At 27.9% G+C, this 27,965-nt stretch overlaps 4 protein-coding genes across 8 annotated transcripts; 1 reads left to right on the forward strand and 3 right to left on the reverse strand.

The window, feature by feature from the left end:
• Positions 1-549: 549 nt before the first annotated feature.
• On the reverse strand, positions 550-9,377 carry LOC114120770 (26S proteasome regulatory subunit 10B). Of its 3 annotated transcripts, none has more exons than XM_050199875.1 (8): positions 9,127-9,377; positions 8,360-8,439; positions 8,260-8,299; positions 7,955-8,190; positions 7,741-7,890; positions 7,334-7,558; positions 7,109-7,271; positions 739-2,075 (listed from the first exon to the last, which is right to left on the reverse strand). In XM_050199875.1, exons 1-8 carry the CDS (start codon positions 9,227-9,229, stop codon positions 817-819), a joined length of 2,256 nt encoding a protein of 751 aa, XP_050055832.1. In that variant the 5' UTR covers positions 9,230-9,377; the 3' UTR covers positions 739-816. The 3 variants fall into 3 exon arrangements, with proteins under 3 accessions (XP_027838738.1, XP_050055832.1, XP_027838597.1); XM_027982796.2 differs by lacking the exon at positions 739-2,075 and adding an exon at positions 6,121-6,582; XM_027982937.2 differs by lacking the exons at positions 7,109-7,271; positions 7,334-7,558; positions 7,741-7,890; ... (2 more) ...; positions 8,360-8,439; positions 9,127-9,377 and adding an exon at positions 2,531-3,229 and having other exon boundaries at positions 550-2,320.
• Positions 9,378-13,826: 4,449 nt separating this feature from the next.
• Positions 13,827-15,820, reverse strand: LOC126549729 (uncharacterized). 2 transcript variants are annotated; one of them, XM_050199883.1, is made up of 2 exons: positions 15,391-15,820; positions 13,827-15,234 (listed from the first exon to the last, which is right to left on the reverse strand). In XM_050199883.1, the coding sequence occupies exons 1-2, from the start codon at positions 15,673-15,675 to the stop codon at positions 14,428-14,430; spliced, it is 1,092 nt and encodes a 363-aa protein (XP_050055840.1). In that variant the 5' UTR covers positions 15,676-15,820; the 3' UTR covers positions 13,827-14,427. The 2 variants fall into 2 exon arrangements, with proteins under 2 accessions (XP_050055840.1, XP_050055839.1); XM_050199882.1 differs by having other exon boundaries at positions 13,827-15,294; positions 15,451-15,818.
• A 3,810-nt stretch (positions 15,821-19,630) lies between these two features.
• On the reverse strand, positions 19,631-22,588 carry LOC114120659 (dihydrolipoyl dehydrogenase, mitochondrial). The gene is made up of 11 exons (XM_027982632.2): positions 22,398-22,588; positions 22,158-22,316; positions 21,941-22,079; positions 21,607-21,851; positions 21,437-21,538; positions 21,150-21,374; positions 20,947-21,083; positions 20,395-20,584; positions 20,192-20,329; positions 20,045-20,134; positions 19,631-19,966 (listed from the first exon to the last, which is right to left on the reverse strand). Exons 1-11 carry the CDS (start codon positions 22,437-22,439, stop codon positions 19,898-19,900), a joined length of 1,536 nt encoding a protein of 511 aa, XP_027838433.1. The 5' UTR covers positions 22,440-22,588; the 3' UTR covers positions 19,631-19,897.
• A 161-nt stretch (positions 22,589-22,749) lies between these two features.
• Positions 22,750-27,917, forward strand: LOC114120669 (ras-related protein Rab6). Of its 2 annotated transcripts, none has more exons than XM_027982643.2 (7): positions 22,750-23,121; positions 23,205-23,263; positions 23,348-23,401; positions 25,462-25,567; positions 25,636-25,841; positions 25,902-25,968; positions 27,469-27,917. In XM_027982643.2, the coding sequence occupies exons 1-7, from the start codon at positions 23,052-23,054 to the stop codon at positions 27,537-27,539; spliced, it is 633 nt and encodes a 210-aa protein (XP_027838444.1). In that variant the 5' UTR covers positions 22,750-23,051; the 3' UTR covers positions 27,540-27,917. The 2 variants fall into 2 exon arrangements, with proteins under 2 accessions (XP_027838444.1, XP_027838452.1); XM_027982651.2 differs by lacking the exon at positions 27,469-27,917 and adding an exon at positions 26,949-27,421 and having other exon boundaries at positions 22,752-23,121.
• The last annotated feature ends 48 nt before the right edge of the window (positions 27,918-27,965 follow it).

Consider the following 27,965-nt stretch of genomic DNA (forward strand, 5'->3'; position numbering starts at 1 on the left):
GTATTTGTATATAATGATCAAGTGTTTCAATAAAATTTTTAATTACCTAGGTTTTTTAATTTTTCTTTTTGTTATTTATCAATACATTAGCACTTTGCATCACACTATTCAACTATTGACACAAATAGAAGAGGATTGAGGAGGACATCTGGACATGTGCTTCCAAATTTCTGCTTAAGTCCCATAGTTCAAAAGTTAATAATTAGTATTAAGGATATATCATTTTTAAAAAATATGGGTAAAGGGCTTTAGTCCCCCCCCCAAAAAAAAATTTAATTAATTAATTTAATTACTCAGTAAAGAATGAGAGCAAAGCTAATTACTCATTTAACTCATTAAGACCAACTATCAAGCCATTTATATTTATTATTTACACATTCAAACTAGCCACCTATTAATATTTAAAAATTTGCATGTTCTAATTTTTCTATACAGCTACTTTATAAGAAAATTAAATGTTATAAAATGTCTTAAAAATTAAACCGTTGAATTTGTTTTAGGATTAAAAAAACACATTTTTTGTCATTTAGGTAATATTTATTTTATAGGTATGCATCATTTTTAACCATTTATGAGATCATTTAGAATACATTTATAAAAATTATTAGCAAAAAAAAAATAATAATAATAAATTATTCTATTAATTACACATTAATACATAAAATTAAATTTAAGTATTTAACTTATAAGTTATAGTTAACAAACAATTATTTGTTTTTATATATATATATAAATCACATTCAATAACAACTATCATTAGGTATATATTTGATATATATAGATATAAAATATGTTAAATCGGACAATAATTAAATATTAAATCATAGGTGGTAAGTCTACCTTGCTTTGCTTGTGAGCAAATGTTAAAAATGTTAGAGATGATACCGCACTTACTAAAAATATAACATCAAACCAGCGATGATAAAAACTAAATTGTAGATCTCCAAGTACTTCCGTAATAATAGCTCTATACTCAGCTGGCATGTTCATACGCATTAATAATACGGATGATACAAAATACATGCCCATAAGTTGAGCAAATATTAAAACAATAATATTTGATGATTTACTGCTAGAAAGTGCATAAAAAAACTTTGTTAAAGTTAATAGGAGACCCCTTATTGAAGTGAATGCAATACATCCAACCAATAAAAATGATACATGTTGTGACCAAAATGATACATCAACATCAATGCCAACCAATTCCACTAAAATCTCCATTCCTCTTGTAACTGGATCTTTTTTCCCCACTCTTTGTAACATTATATTTAATGTGGATATAATTATTTTCCAAACACAATATAATGAGAAAAAATAACCTAGGAAATTGAAGTATTTTCCTTTCCATGTTTTGGCCCAAGCAGTACGCTCCAGAGTGTTGTTTAGATCATGTGTATCCAAAAATAAATGTCTACTAAGCTCTTCTAAAGCTTTAATATCACTTTTAATTCCTCTTAAATCACTGGATACATTTGATTTGACTCTTTTTAGCATATCCATAAATCCAAAAGTGCTCACACCAGCATTAGTTTCTGCTAATAAAATTTTTTTTTTCTTAGCAGTAATAACATCTATTGTTTGAAGAAGTTGTTTTTCCACATTTATGACATCATCTCCGGTGACTGCTTTTATAAAATATGCCATTGAAGTATAAGGGTAGTTAACAGCACCAAACCCAGATAGCAATGCCATGACTGTTACACCAATCACACCAATTCTGCTAATACAGTTTTCTATAAATAAATGGCCTTTTTTTTCTTGAGGTAACATAGGAAATGGGTCTCCAATTTTCCAAAATAAGAATAAATATAATATCCAAATAACTGAAGCCAAAATTCCAACTTTTTTTTGAAAAAATGGGTACATATTACTCAAAGTAAAATAACATAAGTAAAATGGTATAAGTACAACAACCATAAATAGCATCTTGTAAAGTATTATATTCCAAAATATATAGCGAGAGCTGGGAACTAGTATACCAACAATTTCGAATATAATTAATTCAAACATTGTACAGGATAAACAGAAAGTGACTGAAAATATTAGTTGGATGGTTTTATGATGCACTTCATAATCTTTAAATAGTTTCTTGACAAAATACACCCAACCACACATAAAAAATACAATCTGCGATAGTAAAATTACCAAGACATCAAACATAAAATGTGTACTGAACTCCATATTTTCGGTTGATATTTATTGAACATAAATGATTTACATAACTATTTTACTAAGTTCACATATCTTCTACATCAAATCCATCAAATGACATTGTGTTCATACATACCATATAAGTTTCAACGAGGTGGACATAAGAACACTACAATTAAAAAAAAAAATCGTTAATATTCTATTTTGTGACAGTAAAAAAAAATAACGATCAACACAAATTCTAAATAATCTATTGAACTAATATTTTTTATTTTTTATTTAATAACATAAGAAGGTCTCATTATTATACATAGTAATGATTTACAATGGTTGAATGATTCATTTATTATAAATAGTAGGTATATTGTCTATGTCTCACCCAAGTATTCGTTGTTTCAACTTGAAGTGAAAAATGTACATTAATTTTCAATCAATGTAGTCGACTAGTTGTCTGAAACTAAGTATAAACTGTTCTACTTTTACTAACTAAATTAATACAAAAATTTTAGTTAACTATATTTAATTTTTTATAGTTTATGAAAATTGAGTTTGAGGTTGAAATTTTTAATTTATAATTTTTTCTCACACGTTATTACGTTAACCATAAACATAAACGTAAGTTTTTCTGTAGTATGATAAGAAACATTTATATTTTATCATCAAGATAGATAAGAATACTGGAGCACATACTCCCTATATCCGCAATGTAAAAAAACGGTCAGATTTATCAGATCACGACAACCGGCAATTAATGCTATTCCCTCCACTGTACGGCAAGAAACACCTACTCGGCTACTCAGACATTCAGTACTCACAGTCTCAGTTTCAATGGAAATCTATAGATTATAATTATTGTGGTTTATTAAATGTTAAAATGCATAAATGTTTGACATTATTAGTTGGTATTTAGTTTATAAAATCTGTTTAAAGTAAATTACCAACCGATGAAATTGTATAATGTATAGTGTTGTCTTTAAATTGCCTATTAGTACAACCATATGCAGCACATTGAATAACTGTATTATTATCAATAAAAAAAAAATAATACCTATTGTAAATATTTAATAACTCACACAAGGTGAAAGTTAAATACATTTAAAGTAAAATATAGAAGAAAATAATGGTCAAATGAGTAACGCTTTGCTGTATAGGCGTATAGTAAGTCACTTCAATGGATGTAATTATAAGTATCATTCAAATCATTGTATACGAAAAACGATTCTGATATAGTGTTATGTATTCTTATAATTTTTAAATCACATTAATCACAATAAGACTAACTTGTGAGGAACTGTGTATTAAATGTTCAAGTATTTTGACTCAGCCAAAAAAATTTTATCGATATTTAAAAAAAAAAACTAAGCAAAAATGAATATTTCAAATGCCTATAAATAGGGTTGGGATACGTCCCGATTTGGCGGGACATTCCTGATTTTTAATATACTTGTCCCGCTTCAATGTTTAGCGGAACGCGTATGTCACGATTTTTATGAGTTTTTTACATTTTTGTCCCGTGCCCCGTCTTACAAACCAGGCGCCACTGCGTCAGCCGTTCAAAAAAGTCCCGATTTTTTTACAATATTACATTTAAAAAAAATTGTGTGTCCCGCGAGTTAAAAAAAAAAATCCCAACCCTACCTATAAAGTATAACAGCATTAAAATAAGCGGAATATTTTGAAAATTAAATCATGTAAAGAATATGCCAATCTATATAGGTAACTGATCAAATTTTCAAGTATCTACGAATTATACTTTTTGAATAATAACAAATATATTTTAAATTCATTGTGAGGATAAATCGTGATGGTTATCGTAAACAGGTACCCGGGGAATCAACTCGTACGCAGCCATGCCTCATGCAATTTCGTAAAAATTTAAAACTCAAGCGCTCATAACATATGAAAGAAAACTTAGTGTTGAATTGTTTAACCTTGGATATAAATACAAACAATTTTATGAAATTTCAACTACAAAATTACTTGTAAATTTTCGCGATTTTGACATATTTTGTTAAACTTTGAACTTTAAGCCGTTATAAAAAAATATGTGACTTACGATTTTTGATTGTTTTTAACTACAATAAGAACGACTTACGAGGAACCTTGTATTAAATTTTTAAGTTTTTTTGGGCACCCAACATTTTTTTATCGACACACAAAAATACTCAGAAAAATCGAAAATTTCAGTTGTACCTATATAAATAGTTAAAAAAAAGTCAAAATATTTTGAAAACTTAACAGTGTATAGATAAGCTACTGCCCATAATAATTTGGTAAAAATTTTAAATATTTATAGTGATTCGTTTTTAAGTTACATCCATACAAAAAAATCGATTTTGACGAAAACTGATTTTGCTTAAAAATTACCACGTCGTAAAATCGATACATTCATCACTTCGATCAGAATTTAAAATATTATTTGAACACACATTTAGCTGCTACTGAATATTATTTAATAGCCATTAACTAACAACAAATATATAAATATATAATGAAACATTCAAACATCTTAACAAATATAGGCTGACAGACGGTCATAGATTAGAATAATTTTTTTAATACAATAATTTATTATTCAATTCAATTTCAAGTATTTTAACACATACATTACACAATTACCTATTAAATATCAAGGCACACACAATGTCACACATACTCTGCTGACTTGCTCGGTGATCCTAGTTTCAAACCCAATAACAAGGTAACTTCCTGGTATTTTTTTAACTGATGAATTTTGGGAAGTGAAAATATGACTTAATTGAATAATTAAAATAATACAATTAAATAATTACTCAACTTTTCTTAGTAAGAAATAAACTGTTTAGCTGAGTCCACACAAAGATAATACAATTCTGACATGTATTTAGTCTTTTAAAAACAATTATTTAAAGTTAAGGTTTGCTGGTATGTGCAACTATCTAAAAAAATATCATTCTTAGATATTTCTTATGATTAAAATAAATAAAAGATTATTAAATAAATGTCAATGCAGAGAAAATAAATCCAACAAAATTATTTATTTGACACACTGATACAGAAAGAATAGCCATCCTTGCAGAAAATTTTAGATGAGAAGTGAAATTTAAGTTTTTATTTTGTTGTTGATATAATGCGTATAGCCTGGCGCCTGCATTATTCAAATAAAATAAAAATAATTTTCAAATATTTGTATGCGTCCATCAAAGATATTAAGATTTATTAATGTTTAAACATATTTTCTTAATACTTATAATCATTAACCCCTTTCTGCATGAATTAATCATTTTTTTCAAAAAAAAAAATATGGGTATAAATTAGGGGTTAAGAAAAAAAATATTTTATCCATTTTTAACTCTACAAAAGCCCAACATTTTATGTGTACAACGCACACAAAAACTATGCATAAGCCATAATTTTGCGCATGAAGAGACAAATATGGCCACATTTTTTCGAGTCGTTATAGCATAGTGTCTTATATGACACATAATCTATTTTGGTAATAACTTACTGACTATTATAGCTACAAATATATACAAACATTTTGTTAGAATCTGCAGCGAAAACTCTAAAGCCCAGTATTTTTTTGATTGATGAACGGTGACAAAAGTCCTTTAAGATAAAAACATGCATAATCTGAAAATGCTGTATTAAATATTTGATTAAGGTTTTATAAATTATAGTATGCAAATTTATCACTAGATAGAAGTACCTTCGATCAAAATTGTTCAGTTTGTTGTGTCGAATTTAGACATGTAGGCAGTATTGGAATCGGATAACTTGTAAGTGAAATAAATGGTAAAAACTAATTTGTGCCATTTTTGGTACAATATGCAGAATATGCAATTTTTAACTCATTATTAAATTCATAGGACAAATTTAATTAAATACTCAATGTTTGTTTTTAAGGATATAAATGTATTAGTATGGATGGTTAATATAACTAACATAAATTAGAAAAGATAAAATCATCATTTATAGATGATGCTTAAATTTATTTCAACCTAAAAGCTAATTTTATTAAATTTTCAAATATTTACCAAATTAAATATAAAACAAATTGTTTTTAGCAGATATTGCTGATACTTTTTACAATATTATAAAGTACAAAAGTAATGTTTAATATGTATAAAGTAATCATAATAACAGATTATGCTATTGTTGTATTGATGACAATTATCATCTTTTTTTTTAAGTTTTTAACACTTTAAATACATCTCTTATCAGTAGATTAATGATAATATTTTTTTTCAATTATTTATATTTATATTGGCTTATAATCTAATTTGGATTCCAAATTCTTATTATCTGATACTTTTCTTACAGCTTTCATGAAATCTTCATGAGTTACATAATCTTTTTCAGCACGTATAGCAAAAAGACCAGCCTCAGTGCACACATTACGCAAATCAGCACCATTAAAATTATCAGATAATTTTACAATAGCTTCATAATCTAAAAAGCAAAATAATTTTAAATAAATTATTATGTTACACAACAATTATTGTTTAAAACTATAAATAGAAAAATTCCTTTTTAGATTAGAAAGTAAATAATATAATGTATTTGTAATACAAAAAAAATGTTCATAGTTCCTACTTTTTATTCCTAAACAGTCTCACACTGGAAACCACATGGGAAAAATCTTAATTTTAGATTCTATGTCAGATTTATATAAAAAACTAATTAGCAAAAAACAAGTTAGAAAAGAAACTTAAAACATGAAAAAACCTAGACAATTTGAAGAAAATAAATTATTAGTTTTAAATGTACGCATACTTAAAGTAAATACTATTTTATTGCAATTTATGTAATGAAATTTTCATAAAATTATTATTTTTTTTTACATTTATAAATGTGGTTAAAGCCAACTCTTTTTTTCAACTTATTTTTTAACTACATTGGATATTTAATGAATGCAAAGCAATTATATGATAATAATATATGTATCAATATTCAATAATCATAGCTAAACACGTACCAATCTCTCCTTGTTTAGTAATAGGAGCTGCATGTATTTTCAAAATATCCAAACGAGCTTGTTCATTAGGTAATGGAATTTCAATTTTACGATCTAAACGTCCAGGTCTTAATAAAGCTGGATCTAATGTATCTGGTCGATTAGTAGCCATAATCATTTTAACCTATTAAATAATCATAATACAGAAATTGGTAACTTTAAAATAAATAATAAATAATTACATACTTGACCCAAAGAATCAAAACCATCCATTTGATTCAAAAGTTCCATAAGGGTTCTTTGAATTTCACGATCAGCAGATGTTCCTTCAGAAAATCGACGACCACCAATAGCATCTATTTCATCCATAAATATGATACATGGTTGATGATCCCTAGCATAGTTGAACATCTCTCGGATAAGACGAGCACTCTCACCAATATACTTATCAACAATTGCACTTGATACAACCTAAATTAAAAATATGATTTTTACTAAGAATTTGGAAACAATGAATAACACAAAATAATATGATGATATGACTAATAAATTTTAAAATAAATTTAATAGATTTATATCATTGAACAATTTATCATACATTCAAGCAATATTAATTTTGGGTAATTCTGTAATGTTTATAATAAATAACTAACTTTTAAAAAATTGGCATCTAGTTGACTAGCTACAGCTCTAGCCAATAATGTTTTTCCAGTACCCGGAGGACCATAAAGTAAACAGCCCTTAGGAGGAGTTATTCCAACACGTTGAAATAATTCTGGATTTAACAATGGTAATTCAATAACCTGGAAATATTAATGCTAGGTTTTAGATTGAATAAATATAACATAAAAATATAAAAATATGTACTTCTCGCAATTCACGGATCTGTTCAGATAATCCACCAATAGCCGAGTATGTTACCTCACCAGGATCTTCATGAGACATTTTATACACCAATGGATCTACTTCACGAGGCAAATAACGCATTACAGTCAAGGTAGTCATATCTAATGCCACTCGAGTACCAGCTTTTAATTTTGCTTTATCAAGTTGACGTCGACATCCAACTACATAGCGTGGACCATTTGTTGCTTTTACAATAACTAGTAAATTAATATCATTATTATTATATTGTTAATTTACAAAACCAATTTAAATTTAAAGAAACTTACACTTGTCTTCAGTCAATTGTTTTAATACTTCACCTACAATCTAAAAATAATAATTTAGGGTAAATATTCAATTTTACTATAGATAAAATGTTTAGCTTACTTGACCAACGCTCTGGAGAGCTTTTAGATCATTTTCAGATTTATCATATTGTTTAGTTAGCTCTTTTGCTTGTTCTCGCACTGTTAAGTAAACAAATAGGTAGTATATTAGATATTAAAATAACAAAGGCACTTAAAATAAATTAATTGAATTAAAAGAACAGTTATAAAATTATAATAATATTATATAGAAGGTAGCTTAAATGTTATCAATAGTTTTTTCACACAAACAATAATTGTTCATCATTAAAATAAACAATATAAGTTATAAGTATCCAATCAAATACTTTTTTATTAACATTTATAAAAAAGCTTAAAATGTATAATGCCTAAAATTTATTTATTTGTCAAATTTCTTAAGTAGCTTAAAACGATTCAAAATATTAAGAAAATCATACCATATTTAGAAAATAATATTATAAACACTGATTTCAAGTTCTTGCAGTTTTTTGGTTTTGAATTCTAACAATATAGAAATTAGTTATAGTATAATTAGTTGAAATCTGGTTTAGCATACAAATTCCAGTTTTTCTTAATTTGTTTGTTTTTTTCCCATTGTAAAAAAAGTAAGTAGGTACTATAAATTTATAATTTGCTTCTTTTAAAAGTACAAAACAGATTTTATTAATTGCTATCCAAAATCTCACACTATTGGAAATCAAAAAATTTTATTGACTACTAATGATGTCTACACAAAAAAAATAATATATTTGCGCTGAGAATATAAAACATAATATACCTAAATAGTAAATACAATATTTTACATACTTCCTTTTAGACGACTAGAAATCTCTTTATGTTCAATAAGTTTTTTACGATTTTCCTGTAGAATCTTCTCCCTCACAGGGTCAACTGGAATAGCCGATGACATGTTAATGTAATATTGTAATTATTAATTGAAAAAACAAGAGAAACAAATAGATCAAATAAACTGTATTGAATTGGTTTTTTATTTTTATTTTTGAGAATTATTCTCAACCCTCGAGTTTCACCAGTCACTCAACCACTCACAGTTTGTCTTATCATGATGACTAGCACAAAAACATAAAGCAAAAGCTTACTGTTTACTATTGTTAACCATGGTAGATTATATATATTTACTCTTTGGGATTTTACAAATCGTGAATACTATCAAAGATTTATATCTATATCTTTAAAGAAGTATCATGTCGTGAACAACTTTACTAACGACAATTAATTGCTGATATTCATGAACCACGATTAAAGATTGTTTTTTATTTGTTTCAGTGAGTATTTCTATTTTTTCTATGGTAATATTATACTAATATAATAATATAGGCCTATTAAAATCTTTATTTCCTTTTTATTATTACGTGATATGATGTTACAATGACAAATGGTTCTTAAGTTCATCACCTAGATGGGGCTAGTAGGCACTAGGCAGTCAATAGCATATCGCGGTTTCGTAGTCGTTTTCTGCCCAGGGCCCATGTAATTTACAGAAAAAATAGTGATGGCACAGATTATTCTATATATCTGTGAGTGATGGTAAAATGCTATTTATTTGCTATTGCTATTGTAAAATAGCAGCTATTACTATTTTGTATTTTTCTATACACATTAGTACATTACACACCATTACTGATTCGTTATTATCACATATTAGCGGCTATTACCTATTTGTAAAATATATATTTTTATAATTAAAATTACACTTTGGCTATTACAAGAACAATTTAATATTATTGTTTTATATTACCATATTAAATTGTATTATTTAGATACAGTTTTATACATAATATTACATTACAATATTATATTATATTATATTATATAAACAAAGAAAAGAATATATATTTATTATTTACTTAGATTAATATTTTAGTTATGTGAAAATTGTTAATACATACAATGTAGTTTCAGTGAGATATTGTAGGTATCTATAGTGGCCTTTGGGTGCATCCTAACATTGAATCAATGATTCTATTGTTATTGATGCTATTAAGATAAGACCAGAGAAAGTGGTTTCTAAATCATACTGTTATTACATACTGCTGTTCGATTTTATGATTTTGTTTTGTGTATTGAATTTTTTTGAGTTGTTATTAAAATATACATTATGAAACCAAAAACAAGTAATATTTAGGCACATTTTACAGTAGTTGAAAATACAACATATGCAATGTGTAATATTTGTAAAAAGAAGTACTTTTTTAAAACAAGTGTTACAAATTTAAAATCTCACATCAAAACCAATCATTGGATACAAATTAATTCATCAAAAGAGGTATTTCATACAATTTTTTTAAATTACAAATCAATAAATTTTATTTAGAATAGATACCTACCTACTAATAGTTAATAAAATTAAAATTAAAATGTGTTTATTTTATTATTAGAATAATGTTGACGAAGAAAATATGGTAGATGATCCTGGTAGTAATAAAGAAAATAATGCAGATTAATTGCCCTCCACTTCCACCTCTTGAACTCCATTAACACCAGTAAACTTTGAAACTTTAAATGTTAGGAAAAGAAAACAAACAGATATTGCACAGTATGTTCCCAAGAAAATGACATTTGATACACAAAAAAATTGATGATGCCCTCTTGAAAATGTTCACTAAAGATTTTCAACCCTTTAAAATGGTTGAAGATGAGGGATTTAAAAATGTTGTACATTTATTAAATCCGTCATATAAAATACCAAAAATGTCTAAATGAAACTAAAAAAATGGTAACAACTGAAGCCATTAGTGGTTGTATAACAACTGATTGTTGGACGTCTCGGAATAATGCAGGTTATTAGCAATTACATTCCATTTCATTGATAGTTGTTTTAAATTGAAATCCGTATTATTGAACTGCCATGAATTCTCAGATAATCATACCAGCCTAAATTTGAGTACAACAAATAAATCAACCCTAGTAGATTGGGATTTAGAGGGAAAAATTATATTTGCCGTTTCAGACAATGCAAGTAACATACAATTGGCATTAACTAAGTTGGAGCTCAAACATTTTGGCTGTTTTGCTCATACCTTGAATTTGATTGTACAAGCAGCGCTACGTTCACAATCAGAACTGCCGGATAAAGTTAAAACAATAGTAACTTATTTTCGTAAAATTACATCTGCAAATAAAAAATTTAATGTTTATCAAACAAGTAATGGTGCCAAAAAGCCTAAAAAGCTTTTACAAGATGTTAGTACCCGAAGGAATTCCACTTTTTATATGCTCGAGCGTTTTTTTGAGCTTGAAACTTCTATTCTGGGAACACTAGCTCGGACTTCTTGACAATTCACCAAGAGGATTAACTTCAAACGAGTGGAGAGTAATCTAAGAGCTTATCCATATTCTACGTCCTTTTGAAGAAGCAACTAAGGCTGTTGGTGGTGGTAATTATATGACAGCTTCTATAGTTATTGTTATAGCACAGGGGCTAATAAATGTTAATGAACAACTGCAGAAACATAATTATACATTAAGGGTCAATGATGTAATAAAAAATACCTTAAGTGGTACCTATGAAAGAAAGAGATCGATGAGGAAATATTGAAAAGAGTAAAACCTTGGCTCGTTATACGTTTCTCGATCCTAGATTTAAAAATATTCCACTTAGTGAAGTATTGCAACAGACAATTAAAACCGAAATAATCTAGTTAACTACAGTCATGGATAACATATAAAATATGGCTACAGTCATAATATCATCTAGTGGGACTGGGTTATCCGAGGAGCAATCAATTCCAAATGATTTAACCAAACCTAAAAATTGTTTTTCAATTTGGAGTACCTACCGTAGATATTAAAGTGACCCAAAACCTGTTGGCACAAATACATCTAGGGCAATAATAGAAGTACAGCGGTACTTGGAAGACTCACTGCAACAAAGAAATGCAGATCCTTTGAAATGGTGGCAAGAAAATAATCATAATTACCCATATTTGAGCCAGTTAGCTAGGAAAACACTTTGTTGTCTTGGCACATCAGTGCCTTGTGAACGTGTGTTTTCAAAATCTGGGTTATTGATTAGTGATCGGCGTACTAGATTAAGCAGTAATAAAGTAGAGATGCTCATGTTTCTTAACCAAAATACCTAATTATAGTATTAAAGTACCTAATTTAACTTATTAATTATTATATTATAAAAAATTAAAAATTATCATTTACAATGTATGAATCTATAAACAACTGTTACTTTGATTTATTTTATTATATCATCTTTAATCGTGCTATTCGTGCCATAAACATCATTGGAATATATTATAGCAAATTAGCAAAGAACAATAGTCTTCACTCTTCATGGAGAAATGTAACATTTACTGTCTGTACTTCTCACATCCTCCCATCTAACAGTGTCCACTGTCCAGTCTATATATATATTAGTCATAGAGTAATGATATTATTTAGGTAGTATTAGAAAGTCTATCTAGGCTCTCTAGGTAGTATCTTATAATATAGTTCCTAAACTCTTAACTGTAACTGTACCCCATAGACCAGTGGTTCTTAACCTTTTGTAGATCACGGACCCCCGATGAACAATTTCTAGATACCGCGGATCCCCTAACAATTTTTTTGAATATTTTTTTTTTACATCTCATGTTAACATAACCAAAATTATAATAAATATTCTATATTATAATTGCATAAGTTTACATAACAAAACATATTAATTAAAAATTAAACATTTATAATAATATCTTGTCACGACGTTTTAAGCCTGCAGTGGACCCCAGACATGAGTATCGCGGACTCCCAGGGGCTTTGGACCACAGGTTAATAACCGTTGTAGTATTTTATAATTATGTATAACATCACTATTTAGTTTTTAATTTACATATTATTATTATTATTAAGTATTACATTGTTTTTAATTTTCAATAGTAAAATATATAAAATTTCGTAGACATCTCTTTTGGTCTAATTATCCCGAGTGAATATCTAATGTTATTAATATTTCAACTCAAACACTCATAAAAAATTCATAGACATTTCTAGTAAAAATCTTAGATTAAAAAAACTTATGGAAAATCTTGAATTAAATTTTTAATTCTTAGCTAATTATACAAAATTTTTTATAAATTTTAAACTACGAGTACCTACATATTTTAATAATGATGTTGAAAAATACGTTGATTAATTTTAAGAGATTATCTTTTTATCATATGAACCCATTTCCATAATTTTACAGTAGGTATTTATAGTAAATAATATAATATATACCCTAAGTACATATACTATACTAATTAAATACTCATAATAATATAATTAACTACGAAAAATACTTCTCTAGTTTAATATAAAAATTCGACTTGATTTTAAGTTGAACAAATCACATTTGGTACATCGAGCAGTCGTGATAGGCACTGCACTAGAGACTTATTTTATTCTGCAGAGCGATAGATCTCCAAATGTCTTATTGGGTGTAAAACTCAAATAATAGAACATGTATTGGTAAGTACACGCAATATAAATAATAAGTGATTAAAATATGAAAAACAATGTTATTTTTTATGTGCACAAAAAAATTTATATTTTAATATAACAAAGGTAATAATTTTTATAACAAAACAAATAGAGTAATAAAATAACCAAAAAACACTTAAAAAACTATTGTGACAGGTCCAGATGGAAAAGAAAAATTCGTGACTGCAGACTTATAATGTCGTGCACTTGGACGGGGAATAGCGGCGATGACGGAAACTCGAGTGCAACGGCTGGGACGGATAGCGGCCGACCGCCCGTGCTCGGCCGACGGGATTTCGAGGCGAAAACTCGGTGAATCAGTGCGGTGATTCGTGTCCGATATGTCGTTTTCGCCCAGGTGCCCCGCCGGTCGAGTTCGAACTGCCGGCCGCCGATGCCGCACGACCGGATGCACCAGACAGGAAACGCTGCGGCCGGTTGCAAGCACGCCTTGCGACCGGTCGCAGCGTCGACCGCCGGTGCACGGTGTCGCGGACATCCGTTCCGCCGCCATCACTTACCCGAATCTGCGCCATTGCTGCCGCCGCCGTCGCTACTGTCCGACATCCGTCTTTCGGTTTTCTTCTGCTTATTTCTATCTATCTGAACGTCTGTCAAAAAAAATTCTGTCATCCTCTGCTAATCAATATCACGTAAATCTGGCTTTACACAGCAACAGCAAACTGCCCTGAAGGTTCTTTGTACAGCACTCCGGATGACCGACAGAAATCTACGTCTTTTTTGTTTTCGTTGCACCGTCTCATCGTCTAAGCCAAAGATACAGGCTACTTCTCGATCGTCATCGTCGTACGGAGGCTCCTGTACCGGCTCTGGTTTTATGGGTCGGAAACAATAAGGCCCCGGCGTTATTGATCGTACTTCCTCAAGACGACACACCAACTCCAAATTTGCATCTCCTGCAGGAGCTTCACTATCTATATATTCCGCCGGCGCGTCCAGATCGATTTCCACGGCTTTAACCTCAGTTGTAAACGGTTCCGTGGAGAGCGCCGGCGTGAATAGTGTATCTCCTGCACCAACCATCTCCAAATTTGCATCTCCTGCAGGAATTTCACTATCTGCAGATGCTGTATATTCCGCCGGTGCGTCCAGGTCGATTTCCACGGCTTTAACCTCAGTTGTTAGCGGTCCCGTGGAGAGCGCCGGCGTGAATAGTGTTTCTCCTGTACTCACCTGCATCTCCAAATTTGCATCTCCTGCAGGAATTTCACTATCTGCAGATGCTGTATATTCCGCCGGCGCGTCCAGGTCGATTTCCACGGCTTTAACCTCAGTTGTTAGCGGTCCCGTGGAGAGCGCCGGCGTGAATAGTGTTTCTCCTGTACTCACCTGCAACTCCAAATTTGTATCTCCTGTAGGAGTTTCACTATCTGTTGATGCTATATATTCCGCCGGCGCGTCCAGGTCGATTTCCACGGCTTTAACCTCAGTTGTTAACGGTCCCGTGGAGAGCGCCGGCGTGAATAGTGTTTCTCCTGTACTCACCTGCATCTCCAAATTTGCATCTCCTGCAGGAATTTCACTATCTGCAGATGCTGTATATTCCGCCGGCGCGTCCAGGTCGATTTCCACGGCGTTAACCTCAGTTGTTAGCGGTCCCGTGGAGAGCGCCGGCGTGAATAGTGTTTCTCCTGTACTCACCTGCAACTCCAAATTTGCAACTCCTGCAGGAGTTTCATTATCTGCAGATATAAGACATTCTGCCGGCGCTTCGGGATCGGTTTCCGCGGAAAGCGCCGGCGGTGTTGTCTGTTCCTCTAGAGAAGTGGATTGATTTGAAGTTTCAGCAACTTGCAGTTCATCCGTACAATCACTATCATTATTGTTAGATGTAGACAATGAAGTATTCGGCGATATGTTTGCCATAATTTACTTGTTTTGTTTAAGTACGGTAAATACAAAAAAATTAATGAAGAATATTTCTTGCAATCCGTCACAAAGTATGAAAGGTAGTCAACTGAAATAAAATTTGTTTTCGCGATGATACACTTTTTAGAATATTATCTCCTTGACAACAATTAAAAATGATATAATAAAATACTATAAACAGCCAATAAGCGTAATAAAACTCTTAAATTAAATACTATTTTTTTTAAAATTTAATAATATATTGTTTTTGAAAATTTTATTGGAAAAATGTAATTTGTATTTTGTGTTATAAAATGTTGAATATCTATTCACTCGCATAATAACCATTTCTTCTCAAACTGTAAATATTATTTGTTGTAATTTAAAAACAAATAACTATAAATACTTACAATTTTCATAAAAATGTTTGTATAAGTAGCTAAGAGTAGAAAATTTAATACAAGATTTTCCATTAGTTTAAGTTACAATAATTATAAAAGAACTTAAATTTTGGTGTATTCAAGCATTTCAAGCTATTAAAACATAAACCACCTTTTTTACTAACCACTGGAAATTATGTCCTAGACTAACAAATCATCTTCGTTCAGAATCGTTTTTCATATACAATAATACCTATCATTGGATTAAAATTTAACACCCCTATAATATAAAATACTCGTAGTGATCCACACGGCACCTTATGTACAACAGAGCGGTACCCGCTTTTTCAATTATTCCAGCTGTGAATTTTTTTATATGTTTATTATGCTATTGTAATAAAAAAAAGTGGGCAAGTGGGTACCGTTCTGCTATACATTAGGGGGTGGGGTTGATCTCGGACTAGGGTAGGTTAAATTTGAATGCAATGATAGGTATCATTGTATACGAAAAACGATTCTGAACGCAGATGATTTGTCAGCCTAGGATATAATTTCCAGTGGTTGGTGAAAAAGGTGGTTTATGTTTTAATGGCCTGAATACACCAACATTTAAGTTCTTTTATAATTATTGTAAGCTAAACTTATGAAAAATTTTGTATTAAAATTTCAACTCTTAGCTACCTATACAAACATTTTTATGAATTATACCTACAAAATCATTTGCAAATATTCATAATTTTGACGAATTTTTGACAAAATTTGAACTTCAAATGCTAATAAAAAAAAATTGTGCCTATGTATTCTTATAATTTTTTAATCACTATAAGAATAACATATGAGGAACTTTGTATAAAATTTTCAAGTATTTTGATAGGGCCAAAAAAATGTTATCGACACTTCAAAAAAAAATTTTCAGAAAAATTGAAAATTTCAGTTGTCTATAAATAGCTCAAAAAAATTCAAAATATTTTGAAAATTAAATTATGTAAAGAAAATGCCAATCTAAATAACTGGTAAAATTTTCAAGTATCTACGACTTATACTTTTTGAATAATAACAAATATTTAAAATCGTTTGGGATAAATCGTTGCCGTTACTCTATTTCGTAAAAATTTAAAACTCAAACGCACATAAAATTTTTCCTATAATGATGTTATGAGTTTTCTCTATAGATACTTGAAGGAAAACTTATGGAAAACTTAGTGTTATAACTTTAATCCTTAGTTATGAACACAAAAAATTTTATGATTTTTCAAATTCAAAATTACTTGCAAATTTTCGCGTTTTCGACAGATTTCGTAAAAATTTGAGCTATAAACGCTTATAAAAAAAATTGTGACTAACGATTTTTAATTTTTTTTAGCTACAATAAAAACAACTCATAAGGAACCTTGTATTAAATTTTCAAAACTTTTTGGTCATCCAACAATTTTTACCGACACTTTAAAAAAAATTTCTCAAAAAAATCAAAAATTTCAGTGGTCTATAAATAACTCAAAAAAAGTCAAAATTTTTTGAAAATTTAACTATATACAGATACCACTAACATTAACATTTGGTGAAAATTTCAAGTATTTTCAGTGATTAGTTTTTGAATTACAACAATAAAAAAAAATCGATTTGGTCGAAAACTGGTTATCATTGTAAAATCAATACATTCATCACTTCGTTCAGAATCTAAAAGAATATTTTTTATGGTATTTTAATTTTATTAATTTATTACGACTTATAAATGTCAAAACACTAGTCGGATTGGTAATATATTATAAATATAATATAATAATTACTAATAATCTACGGTTATGAAATTTTTGTTTTAAAATAAAAATAAAATAAAGACATTATAGCATGCAATATATCAGCGTTTCTTAAACTTTTTTATTCATGGAACCCTTTTTTATATTTACTTTAATCGTGGAACCCGTACGTTTGTTTGGATTTTTAGCTACTTATATTAAACTTTCAACAATAAGTTATTACCGCTCGATAGTTAGACTCTGTACTTTGTTTCAATAGTTGTAACGCGTAAAACATTTTTTCCTACTAGTCGTTAATCTTTAGTAAGATTTTTGAATATTTTGAAAAAAAGCACTTTAGTTTGGCGGAACCCTAGGGTTCCACGGAACACAGTTTAAGAAACGCTGCCATAGACTATAGACACAGACTTCTATACTTCTTTATAGAAATCTGTGACTATAGAGCACGATTGAAGATAGTTAGGTTAGGTTACCTAACTATCTAGGGGCGGATTTTACAATTTTCCGCGCATATTCAAAAAAACTTTTAAACTTTTATTTAATAAAATATCCACAAATAAATAAATTTCTTCAATACTTATAATTTTTCACATTTTTTTTTTACGGGACATTTCATAAACAATAAGATAAGCTATAATAAAATACAATCATCGTTGACGTAGATGAGTTCCTGAGAAAATATAAATATTATTTTGCTAAAAATAAACGAATACAAAATCCACTATTTCAAGATTTTGAAGTGATAGATAAAATTTTAAAAATTGTTTACATAATTTTATAAAATCAAAAAAATATTCAATATAACTTTACCGCCCTATGCGGCCGCATAGTCCACAGTGCCTTAAATCTGCCCGTTATAAATTATCTTTAATCTACTATCTTGATATATCATAACTTTATGCCGTACCCACGGTCTTAGAGTATTAGACTTACCGTCTAAAATCTAGATATATCTTAGTTCGCTGATTCCTATTACAGAAATAAATTAAAATTTTAAATTTTAATAAATACAATAAAATATCATAAAGACTAAAATGTTCTAAAACGCTTATCTTCGTCATGTATTATAATGATTTGTTATAAATTTAGCTATATATTCCCATATTCTAAAGTGATCATGGTTTCTACCAAAATTATTTTATTCAGTTTTTGCTCCACGTTTAGACTTCTTGTTCTAGTACTAAAATCTAAAATCTCCGGGACCAATATAACTGTTTGGTAATTCCTCAAAATATTTAAAATTTTTTTTTTCGATACCTAGAACCTTTTATTTCTAGTCCTAGAAATAACCTATTATTTGTACAAATTTTAGTATGAGATTTTATTAATTAAAATAATTTAAATAACTTTTGAAGTTTTTGTAATATTACAACTTTTAACCGTAGGCATATTTAAATTATTAAACCATTTTTTAATGATATGATCTGGTTTCAAAGGCAGTAACATTCCCATTTCATTAAATTTAATCATAATATTGAAATGATTGCATTTGATTCTAATAATATAACTTGATACATCTTAAAATTTGTCTAGCTGTTTATCTTTAGAGATATAAATACTAAAATACTTACATATAGTATAATGATTAATGAGTAATGACTTTCATAGTAGAAATAAAATCTGTGTCAGGGCAAATAATAAGAAACGTATGGAATTATTAGAGTACCAAATATTAAATTAACTGAAAAATAATAACGTAACATAACATTAACATAATCCATTTAACTATAAATAAAATCATATTTCTAATAGCTTATAAGTACGGTTTTTGTTAAAAAAAAAAAAAATACATGTATATTTATATTCACAGTACATAAAGAAACAACATATCATATATACAGATTAAAAGGAAAATTATTAATTTATTTTCATCTCAATTCATTAACACTATTTTGTTTAATTTTTAGCATCTGATGGGTATTGAATTGCTATTAATTTTTAACTTAATTTGTGACATCTAAAAAAGTTAGATTTTATTTATTATAATTGAACAAAAAGAAGCCAAATTGCATTTAAAGTGAGTATTAATCTAAAATATATTGTTGAACTTTTTTACACTGAATTTGGTTTGAAGACTGTTCATTTGTGGAATAACAAAATAGTTTAACCAAAATTAATAGCTTTACCAAAGTATGCAGCTAAATTTGCTTCTCTTAATGCTTCCGAACACGTCTAAAATTAAGAAAAAATTTTTTAATATATTTAATTAAATATTATTTAATGAGTAATAAAAGTAAAAATAAAAATTACTGGATGTGCATGGCAAACTCTAGCAATATCTTCGCAAGATGCTCCATACTCCATTGCTAAAACAGCTTCATTAACTATCTCACCAACACCCTATAAAAACAGCTTTATAAATACTAGAAAATTTCAATATATTTATAAGAATATTACAGGTCCAATTAAGTGGCATCCTAATAATTTATCAGTAACTTTATCACCGAGTACTTTAATGAAACCATCAGTTTCATTGTTTGTTTTAGCTCTACTGTTGGCCGCAAATGGGAATTTTCCTACTTTATAATCAATACCCTGTAAACATAATTCAGTAGAAAAAAATAAGCCAATTTAAATTAATCTATAATATACAAAATTACTTCATTTTTTAAGTCTTCTTCACTTTTTCCAACCCATGCTACTTCTGGGTGAGTATATATAACTGAAGGTACACAGTTGTAATCAATATGTACTGGTGCACCTGTTATACCTTCAACACAAACTATACCTTCGTCTTCAGCTTTATGAGCCAACATAGGACCATGGATACAATCTCCAATAGCAAATATACTAAAAATATATTTTAAATGATTAATTAAAATAAGATATTATGTAAACAGTATATAACAGGGATGGTTAATCTATGGCATATAAAAAATTTAAATATTTTTATTAAATACATAGCGCCGAGCCAAGCAATATATAATATATATATATATATAGGTTTGTTTACTTTTTTTATATTAATACCATTAATTATACAATAAAATTACGATAATTTTATCGTGAGCCACAAGTTGGCCAACTCTAGTATATAATATGTAAACATTTTTATGGCATGCTCGATAAAAAAAACAAAAAAAGTAGTAACTTTTGGCACATAGTATTCAAATAATTTTCCACCCCTAGTATAAAATAATATAAATACATACTTAGGTATGACAGTTTGAAACCTAGAATTTACTGGTATTCTTCCTTTTGCGTCCTTTTCAATACTATTTTCTTCTAGACCTAAATTCTGTGTATAAGGCCGACGGCCAACACTTACAAGTAAAACATCACAGTCCAACTAAACATTTAACATTAAAAACTTATTATACTATGCAAATTAATAAGTATTTAAAATATTACCAACCGTCTCTTTTTTAGAAGAATCTTTTGCATTTTCAACTTCAACCAATATTTGCCCACCAGATTTACTTGCACTAATTACTTTAGTTCCCAATTTAAAACTTAATCCTTGTTTGGTCAATATTTTTTGAAATTGTTTAGACACTTCACCATCAATGCCAACACCACCAATTGTAGGCATAAATTCAACAGCAGTTACTTTTGCTCCTAAACGACTCCAAACGGATCCCTAATAAATTCCAAAAAAATAATTATTATTCAGATTATTATTATTTTTTTAATTTAACTCACTAGCTCAAGTCCTATAACTCCAGCACCAATAACAATCATTTTTTCAGGAACTTTTGTAAGTTTTAAAGCACCTGTTGAAGAAACAACAGTTTCTTCATCAATCTATAAACAAAATTTAATATTTTTTACATTAATAAATACAAGTTTATATCAAAATTGTTTGAACTTACATCAATTCCTGGAAAAGGAGTAACTTCAGAACCTGTAGCGATAAGTATATTTTTAGTTTTAATATCTTCTGAGGATCCATCTTCTTTCAGTACAGATACAGTGTTTGGGTCCTTTATTTTACCATGACCTTTGGCTAATGTTATTTTATTTGATTTAAACAAATGAGCGATTCCACCAGTTAATGCACTTACAGCATTTGTTTTTGTTTGCATTAATGCTTCTAGGTTAAGCTTGACATTTTCAACTAAGATATAGATATTGGAGAATATTAGTTCAAATCACAAATATTTGTAACAAACACTAATTACATGACCATAATTAAAATTAACCAACCTTCAACTCCTCGAGAATTTAGATCACCAGAATGAGCCATGTGATAATAATGTGAGTTATTCAGTAGTGCTTTTGAAGGAATGCAACCAACATTAAGACAAGTACCACCGAGTGTAGGATTTTTTTCAACACAAACAGTCTATACATAACAAAATAATAAATATGTTTAAACAAAGATTTATTCTTGAAAGTTTGAAAGTATTACTTTCATACTTACATTCAAACCCAACTGTGCAGCTTTAATAGCAGCAACATAGCCACCAGGTCCAGAGCCAATAACAACTAAATCTACCGAATCACCACTTGCATAACGGCGATTAACTACAGAGTAAATAAAACCACACTCGATGTGTTTGGACTTTTTTAGTATAGTTGGCTAAACACAAATGAAGGATTCAATTTTAAGTTACATCTACCAATTAGTATTATAATATGTATATACACAACAAATACAAACCTTTACAGCCATTGAAAACCTACTAAAAATATTTGATTGCATTTTGATCAAGTGGAAAATACTATAGAAAATCAAAAGGTATTAATTGTGAACCAAATCCAATGTAGTTTATATTAAAAACGGAAAATGAACGATAAACGATGAATTATGAATTATGTGTATAATTTTTTATGCCCTTCAAAATGTCAAAAAATTATATTTTATCTCTCCCCACTACAAAGTTCAAAGGATTTTGATAACACAATCCGGGAGTTTACTTACCACAACCCTGGTTAAATGAACAGCTGTGTTATATGGATAATCAAATCAAAATGGCTACGACATGAATGTGTGATATTCTTTACTCTATAGTGATTACACATTTACGATTTACACTCGAACGTGGCGTTATTACTTATTAGTTAATAGTGTATACTCTATACTCTTAAGTAAATGGTGTAGGATTGTGATCTTTTTATTTTTTACTTACAACAAGTACACTGTATAAGTATTTAGTATATGTAATATTTATAATTTTCTTCAATAAAGCAATTGTTTAATGTTGACATTAAACAATTGTTTTATGAATACTGATTTGTTTTTTGCATAATCATGTTGTGGTAGCCATTGATAATTAGTTAATGTTATAAAAAAATTAAAATAAACTCGTTAAGTATGTCGTCTTCCGGAGATTTTGGTAATCCTCTTAGGAAGTTCAAATTGGTGTTTTTGGGCGAACAAAGTGGTGCGATTAACTTAACAACATATTACTTGTTAATAATATATCAAGTATTTCAGTTATAATACAGATTGCTTTTATTCTTATAGTTGGTAAAACGTCACTCATCACAAGATTTATGTATGATAGTTTTGATAATACTTACCAGGTAAACTTGAGTTTTGTAAAAATATCTAAAACTAATTAGGTAAGTTTTAAAAGAATTAATTTCTTTTTTAATTTGTGTTAACAGGCCACCATTGGTATTGATTTTTTGTCTAAAACTATGTATCTTGAAGATAGAACTGTGAGTAATTTTTACTTCAGATTAATATATTAAAATATGTATTCATTAGCTTTTAAAATTATTATTATTTCAAGTTCAATATTATGATTATATTTTATTAAATGTAATGAGTTTGTAGTAAGTAGAAGCTTAGATAATAATCTACTTTAAGATAGTAGTTTTATAGTAGTAGACTTATCTTACTTAATATTAGAGTTATTAAATATACTTAAATGATAAAATTAAAAAACTGAAGTTAGTTCAATTAAATAGAAGATTCTTTATTTTTGATAGAACCTATTTTGTATAATATTTTAAAATATTACATATAGTATATAAAAAAATAGTGTATTCCTTTTTATGAAGTCACATGTTAAAACAATTCAATAAGACACTGAAAGAATTTTGTTCTATATATCATACAAATTTTATAGAAAATAAATAATTGTAAGATACTGAAAAATGTTATCAGTTTTTTTTATAAAATTAAAAAAAAATAGATAATATTCTCAGCTATATCATATATATATATATATTTCAAATTAATGTCAATGAACACATGATAATATAATTATTAACTATTATAAAATACCTATCTATTAAAAGACAATTGTTATAAATTTAATATAAAAATATTACTTGGCTCTTGATTCATTTGCAAAGCAATGAAAATGTAATTGTGTATATGCTATATTATTTTAATTAATATAACACCTTTTTCAAATAAAAATTACATTTACAATTTATTAAACTCTTAATGAAAACGTAATTTTAGTTTAATAATTGTTTATACCAATAATGAATGAATATTCTTAACCTAAAAAATAGATAATTTAATTAGTATGATATTTATAGCAGTTGAATTCAATCACCTCCAAAATAATTGATTTTTACACTTATCTTATCTGGTTGCACAATTATAATTAAGAGACTAGTGGTTTCTTACTTAAGCCATTTACTTACAAAATAAATAAATAGTTGTATTTAACGACAGAATATTTACAATCTGGGGTTTAGCAAATAAGATAATTTATCAATGATATTATATAAAGATGGTGACTATCCAGTCACAAAACTCTTTTATTATTATTATTGTTAATGATAATACACATTACACAATGTGTTTTTGTATTATAAGTGTCTGCAACACTTACTTTTTAATCGATGTTTTGAATTTATAGTGTGTTTGATGAAGTTTGTTTTGGGTGGTTTATACAACTTTAGTTTTTGGTACATTATTTTATAGTGTTTTGTGGTGAATTGGTTAAGTAATTCAACTATAAAGTATTGATTTCATAGGTAGAGGTTTATATATACTGAGTTGCATACATTACTATGCATTGAGAAATTTATTAAAATGCTTGTATAGTAAGATTTTACCATGGCTGTAGAGTTCCAAATATAACCAAATAGATTGTAAAAAATAGTTACTTTTAGTAATTTTGATCGTCAGTAGTACATTAAATTCAATGTAACATAATTTTGTTTGTAAGAATTAATATTTCAAGATAACAGAGTTAAATTGTGTAGCTTTACAAAATAACCAACACATCAATTCTTCTTCAATTATACTCTGGCTCACGAGAGACCACTTCTGGGTGGCAACCAAATTTCATCCATTCTCGCGCATTCCTTCCACTTAACTCTCCAAAACACTGGCCACCGTCAATGCGCACTGCTGACACCGTTGTCTCTCTGCCTCTGCCCATCTATTTGTATGCATGAAGGAGTAGTGTTCTCCTGTGCGCTGGAGTATAGTATACTGTATGGTTTGCTTAAGAAATTAAGATTCTCTAAATGTACATAGTTAGATGAATATTAAAAAATATATTGCTAAATAATTGTAATCTAAAATTATAACACAATAGTGGTAGACATCTTATTTCATACAATTTTATAAATATATTTTGTAACAATTTTAAGCTAAATAAAAGTATTGCATTTTAGTCATTGAAAATAAATTATTTTTCTGTTATCCATTTTAATAGTATGTTTAGTATTTTAAGAGATCTTTTTTCATAATTTATTACTGATTAGGTTATGACTGTTATCAATTTTAATTTGAATTACTATTTATACAGGTAAGATTACAACTGTGGGATACAGCAGGACAAGAAAGATTCAGAAGTCTTATTCCTTCCTATATAAGAGATTCTACTGTTGCTGTTGTTGTATATGATATAACAAGTAATAAAATATTTTAAATTATTGTCACTTTATTAAATTTGTGAATAATATAATTTAACTTTGTTTAGATGCTAACTCTTTTCACCAAACATCAAAATGGATAGATGATGTTCGAACTGAACGTGGTAGTGATGTGATAATAATGCTAGTTGGTAACAAAACTGATTTAACGGATAAACGACAAGTATTAGCTGAAGATGGTGAACATAAGGCAAAAGAGTTAAATGTCATGTTTATTGAAACTAGTGCTAAAGCTGGTTACAATGTTAAACAAGTTGGTGTTGATCAATGATTATTATAACATGATGGTTATCCATTTTTATTTTGTGTTTAGTTATTTAGAAGAGTGGCAGCAGCATTACCTGGTATGGATGTAGCTGAGAATCGACCACCTGAAGACAGTATCCTTTCCAAAAATTTTATATAGCTTTTTTAGCACTGCATGCATATTCATTTTTAATTTCGTATGCTTATGTATAATATTTTGGTATACTTCTAAAATTGTTTCATTCACATTTGTATGTCTAGTAAAGTCAGCGTATAGTCAGTGTAAAAATCATAAACATTTAAAACCTCGTGATTTATTTATTTGCTTTATATCTAAAACAACACATTACACAGATGATGAAAATACAAGAATACCATAGATTTGCTATGTTATAAAAATATTATTTCTTAGTATACAAGTAAAAAAATATATTTTTTGTCAAGTATTTATTTATAACATTACTCACAATTTTTACTTAAAATATTTCATATACTCTTTGATTATTTTGAAAATAAGTATTTAGAATACTTTTCAAATCTTTTGGTTATTATTTAGCAGATTTGTTAACATAACATAGTGTATGCTAATTTATATTTATTTATTAAATAATTATTTCTTGCACTTCAGAAACATGATATTTTCAGTTATAATCTGTCATGTTATTATTTTTTTTTTGTTATGGTCAATCCCATACTGAATATAACTATTATTAAAGTAAACTAAAAAAATTTCTATTCAATTTTTTAAAGTTTAAATCAAATGTATTTTAATACTTTTACTCAAATACTTTACGGTGTTATTTTTTTATTTGTATAAATAATAGAAGAATGTTACATTTGCTATGATTTGTGATTTAAACAAGAATGAGAATTTGCATGTGTAATTTTTTTATTTAATTTATAATTTAAAGATACTATACTATCAAATATAATTAAACTTTCACACTTAATTACAAATACTAAACAATTAAAAAATAATAAAGTAGTAAAATAATGAATTATAGTAAATTTAATAATTTTTTTATGATCTATAAGTTATTTTTAATTCAAATGATGGTATTTTCTTTTTTCTTTTTGCGGCATGTTTGTTTCCTTAACTATTGCTTGTTTTCAGTGCAAGAAGTCGTGCTTAAAGATACACCAAATGATGCAGCAAATCCAGAGAAGAGTTGTGCATGCTAATATATAATTTTATAATTAAACATAAATAATTTAAATCCATCCAATTTTTTATTACATATAATAAAGTCTAAAACTTTAAAGACTAACTATTTTTTTTTTTTACATTAATGAAATAATTCTGGTCTTGGATCATGATTTAATATACATATTTATATAAATATTAGATAAGTAGTACCAGCAATTAATTTAAATAATACATTTAATTATAATTAATAATTATAGTATAATAAATTAATAACAATTGAAAGATATTATTTCCACATCGTTGAACATTCCCAAAGCTTTAAATAAATGCTATATTATTATTGTTTTGTAAACAATTATTTTAATTTATTTCACCGTTATAATTTTTAACTAATAGTAGTGTGGTTAATGTAATTGTAAATATATTTTATAATTTTGAACTTTGTATGCATTAATTTTTTTCTTACTATCCTTAACACCTTGCATAGCTGTTGATTTACAGAATCATGCGGCCAATCAGGGAGACTCGCAAGAGTCTGAAAGCAGCTGTATGTGTTAATTTTAAATGTTGATTTTTTTTATATATTTGTAATAATCCTAATGCTTTTAAATTTTTATACATACCTAAATTAATTTAACTAAGTCGTGGAAAATATTTAAAGTAATTAGGCAAGTTGCAATTATTGGGATGCATGGGTTATGCCCATGTTAATTCACTGTTTAGTATCTACCTTCATTATGCCTAGTCACTTAACACTTTTTTCTTTTTATTACTATTATATATATATAATAGTATATATACATACTATATATACATATACTACTGTAGTATTAAATAATAATAATTTTTTTTTTAAATTAATAGTTAAATGTCACATGGTGTGTTAGCCTCGATAAAATCTTTACTACATAATATAGTAAATTTCCTAAAAGTGAATTACTTTTTGAATGTTTTATTCTGCATTTATTATATTCTTGTATTATG

The sequence above is a fragment of the Aphis gossypii genome, chromosome 2, assembly GCF_020184175.1.
Source record: "Aphis gossypii isolate Hap1 chromosome 2, ASM2018417v2, whole genome shotgun sequence".
Lineage (NCBI taxonomy): Eukaryota > Metazoa > Arthropoda > Insecta > Hemiptera > Aphididae > Aphis > Aphis gossypii.

Excerpts from the sequence above, each read along its gene's own strand:
- LOC114120770 (XM_050199875.1), bottom strand. The coding sequence starts at position 9,229 with ATGTCATCGGCTATTCCAGTTGACCCTGTGAGGGAGAAGATTCTACAG. Across the intron at positions 8,440-9,126 it reads TTCTAGTCGTCTAAAAGGAA|TGCGAGAACAAGCAAAAGAG; the intron begins GTATGTAAAATA and ends TTTACTTAACAG. Across the intron at positions 8,300-8,359 it reads CTCTCCAGAGCGTTGGTCAA|ATTGTAGGTGAAGTATTAAA; the intron begins GTAAGCTAAACA and ends TATTATTTTTAG.
- LOC126549729 (XM_050199883.1), bottom strand. The coding sequence starts at position 15,675 with ATGGCAAACATATCGCCGAATACTTCATTGTCTACATCTAACAATAAT. Across the intron at positions 15,235-15,390 it reads CGGGACCGCTAACAACTGAG|GTTAAAGCCGTGGAAATCGA; the intron begins GTTAACGCCGTG and ends TTAACAACTGAG.
- LOC114120659 (XM_027982632.2), bottom strand. The coding sequence starts at position 22,439 with ATGCAATCAAATATTTTTAGTAGGTTTTCAATGGCTGTAAAG. Across the intron at positions 21,852-21,940 it reads AAATTCTCGAGGAGTTGAAG|TTGAAAATGTCAAGCTTAAC; the intron begins GTTGGTTAATTT and ends TCTATATCTTAG. Across the intron at positions 20,330-20,394 it reads AAGAAGACTTAAAAAATGAA|GGTATTGATTATAAAGTAGG; the intron begins GTAATTTTGTAT and ends TTATGTTTACAG.
- LOC114120669 (XM_027982643.2), top strand. The coding sequence starts at position 23,052 with ATGTCGTCTTCCGGAGATTTTGGTAATCCTCTTAGGAAGTTCAAATTG. Across the intron at positions 23,402-25,461 it reads TGTATCTTGAAGATAGAACT|GTAAGATTACAACTGTGGGA; the intron begins GTGAGTAATTTT and ends CTATTTATACAG. Across the intron at positions 25,842-25,901 it reads CTGGTTACAATGTTAAACAA|TTATTTAGAAGAGTGGCAGC; the intron begins GTTGGTGTTGAT and ends TTTTGTGTTTAG.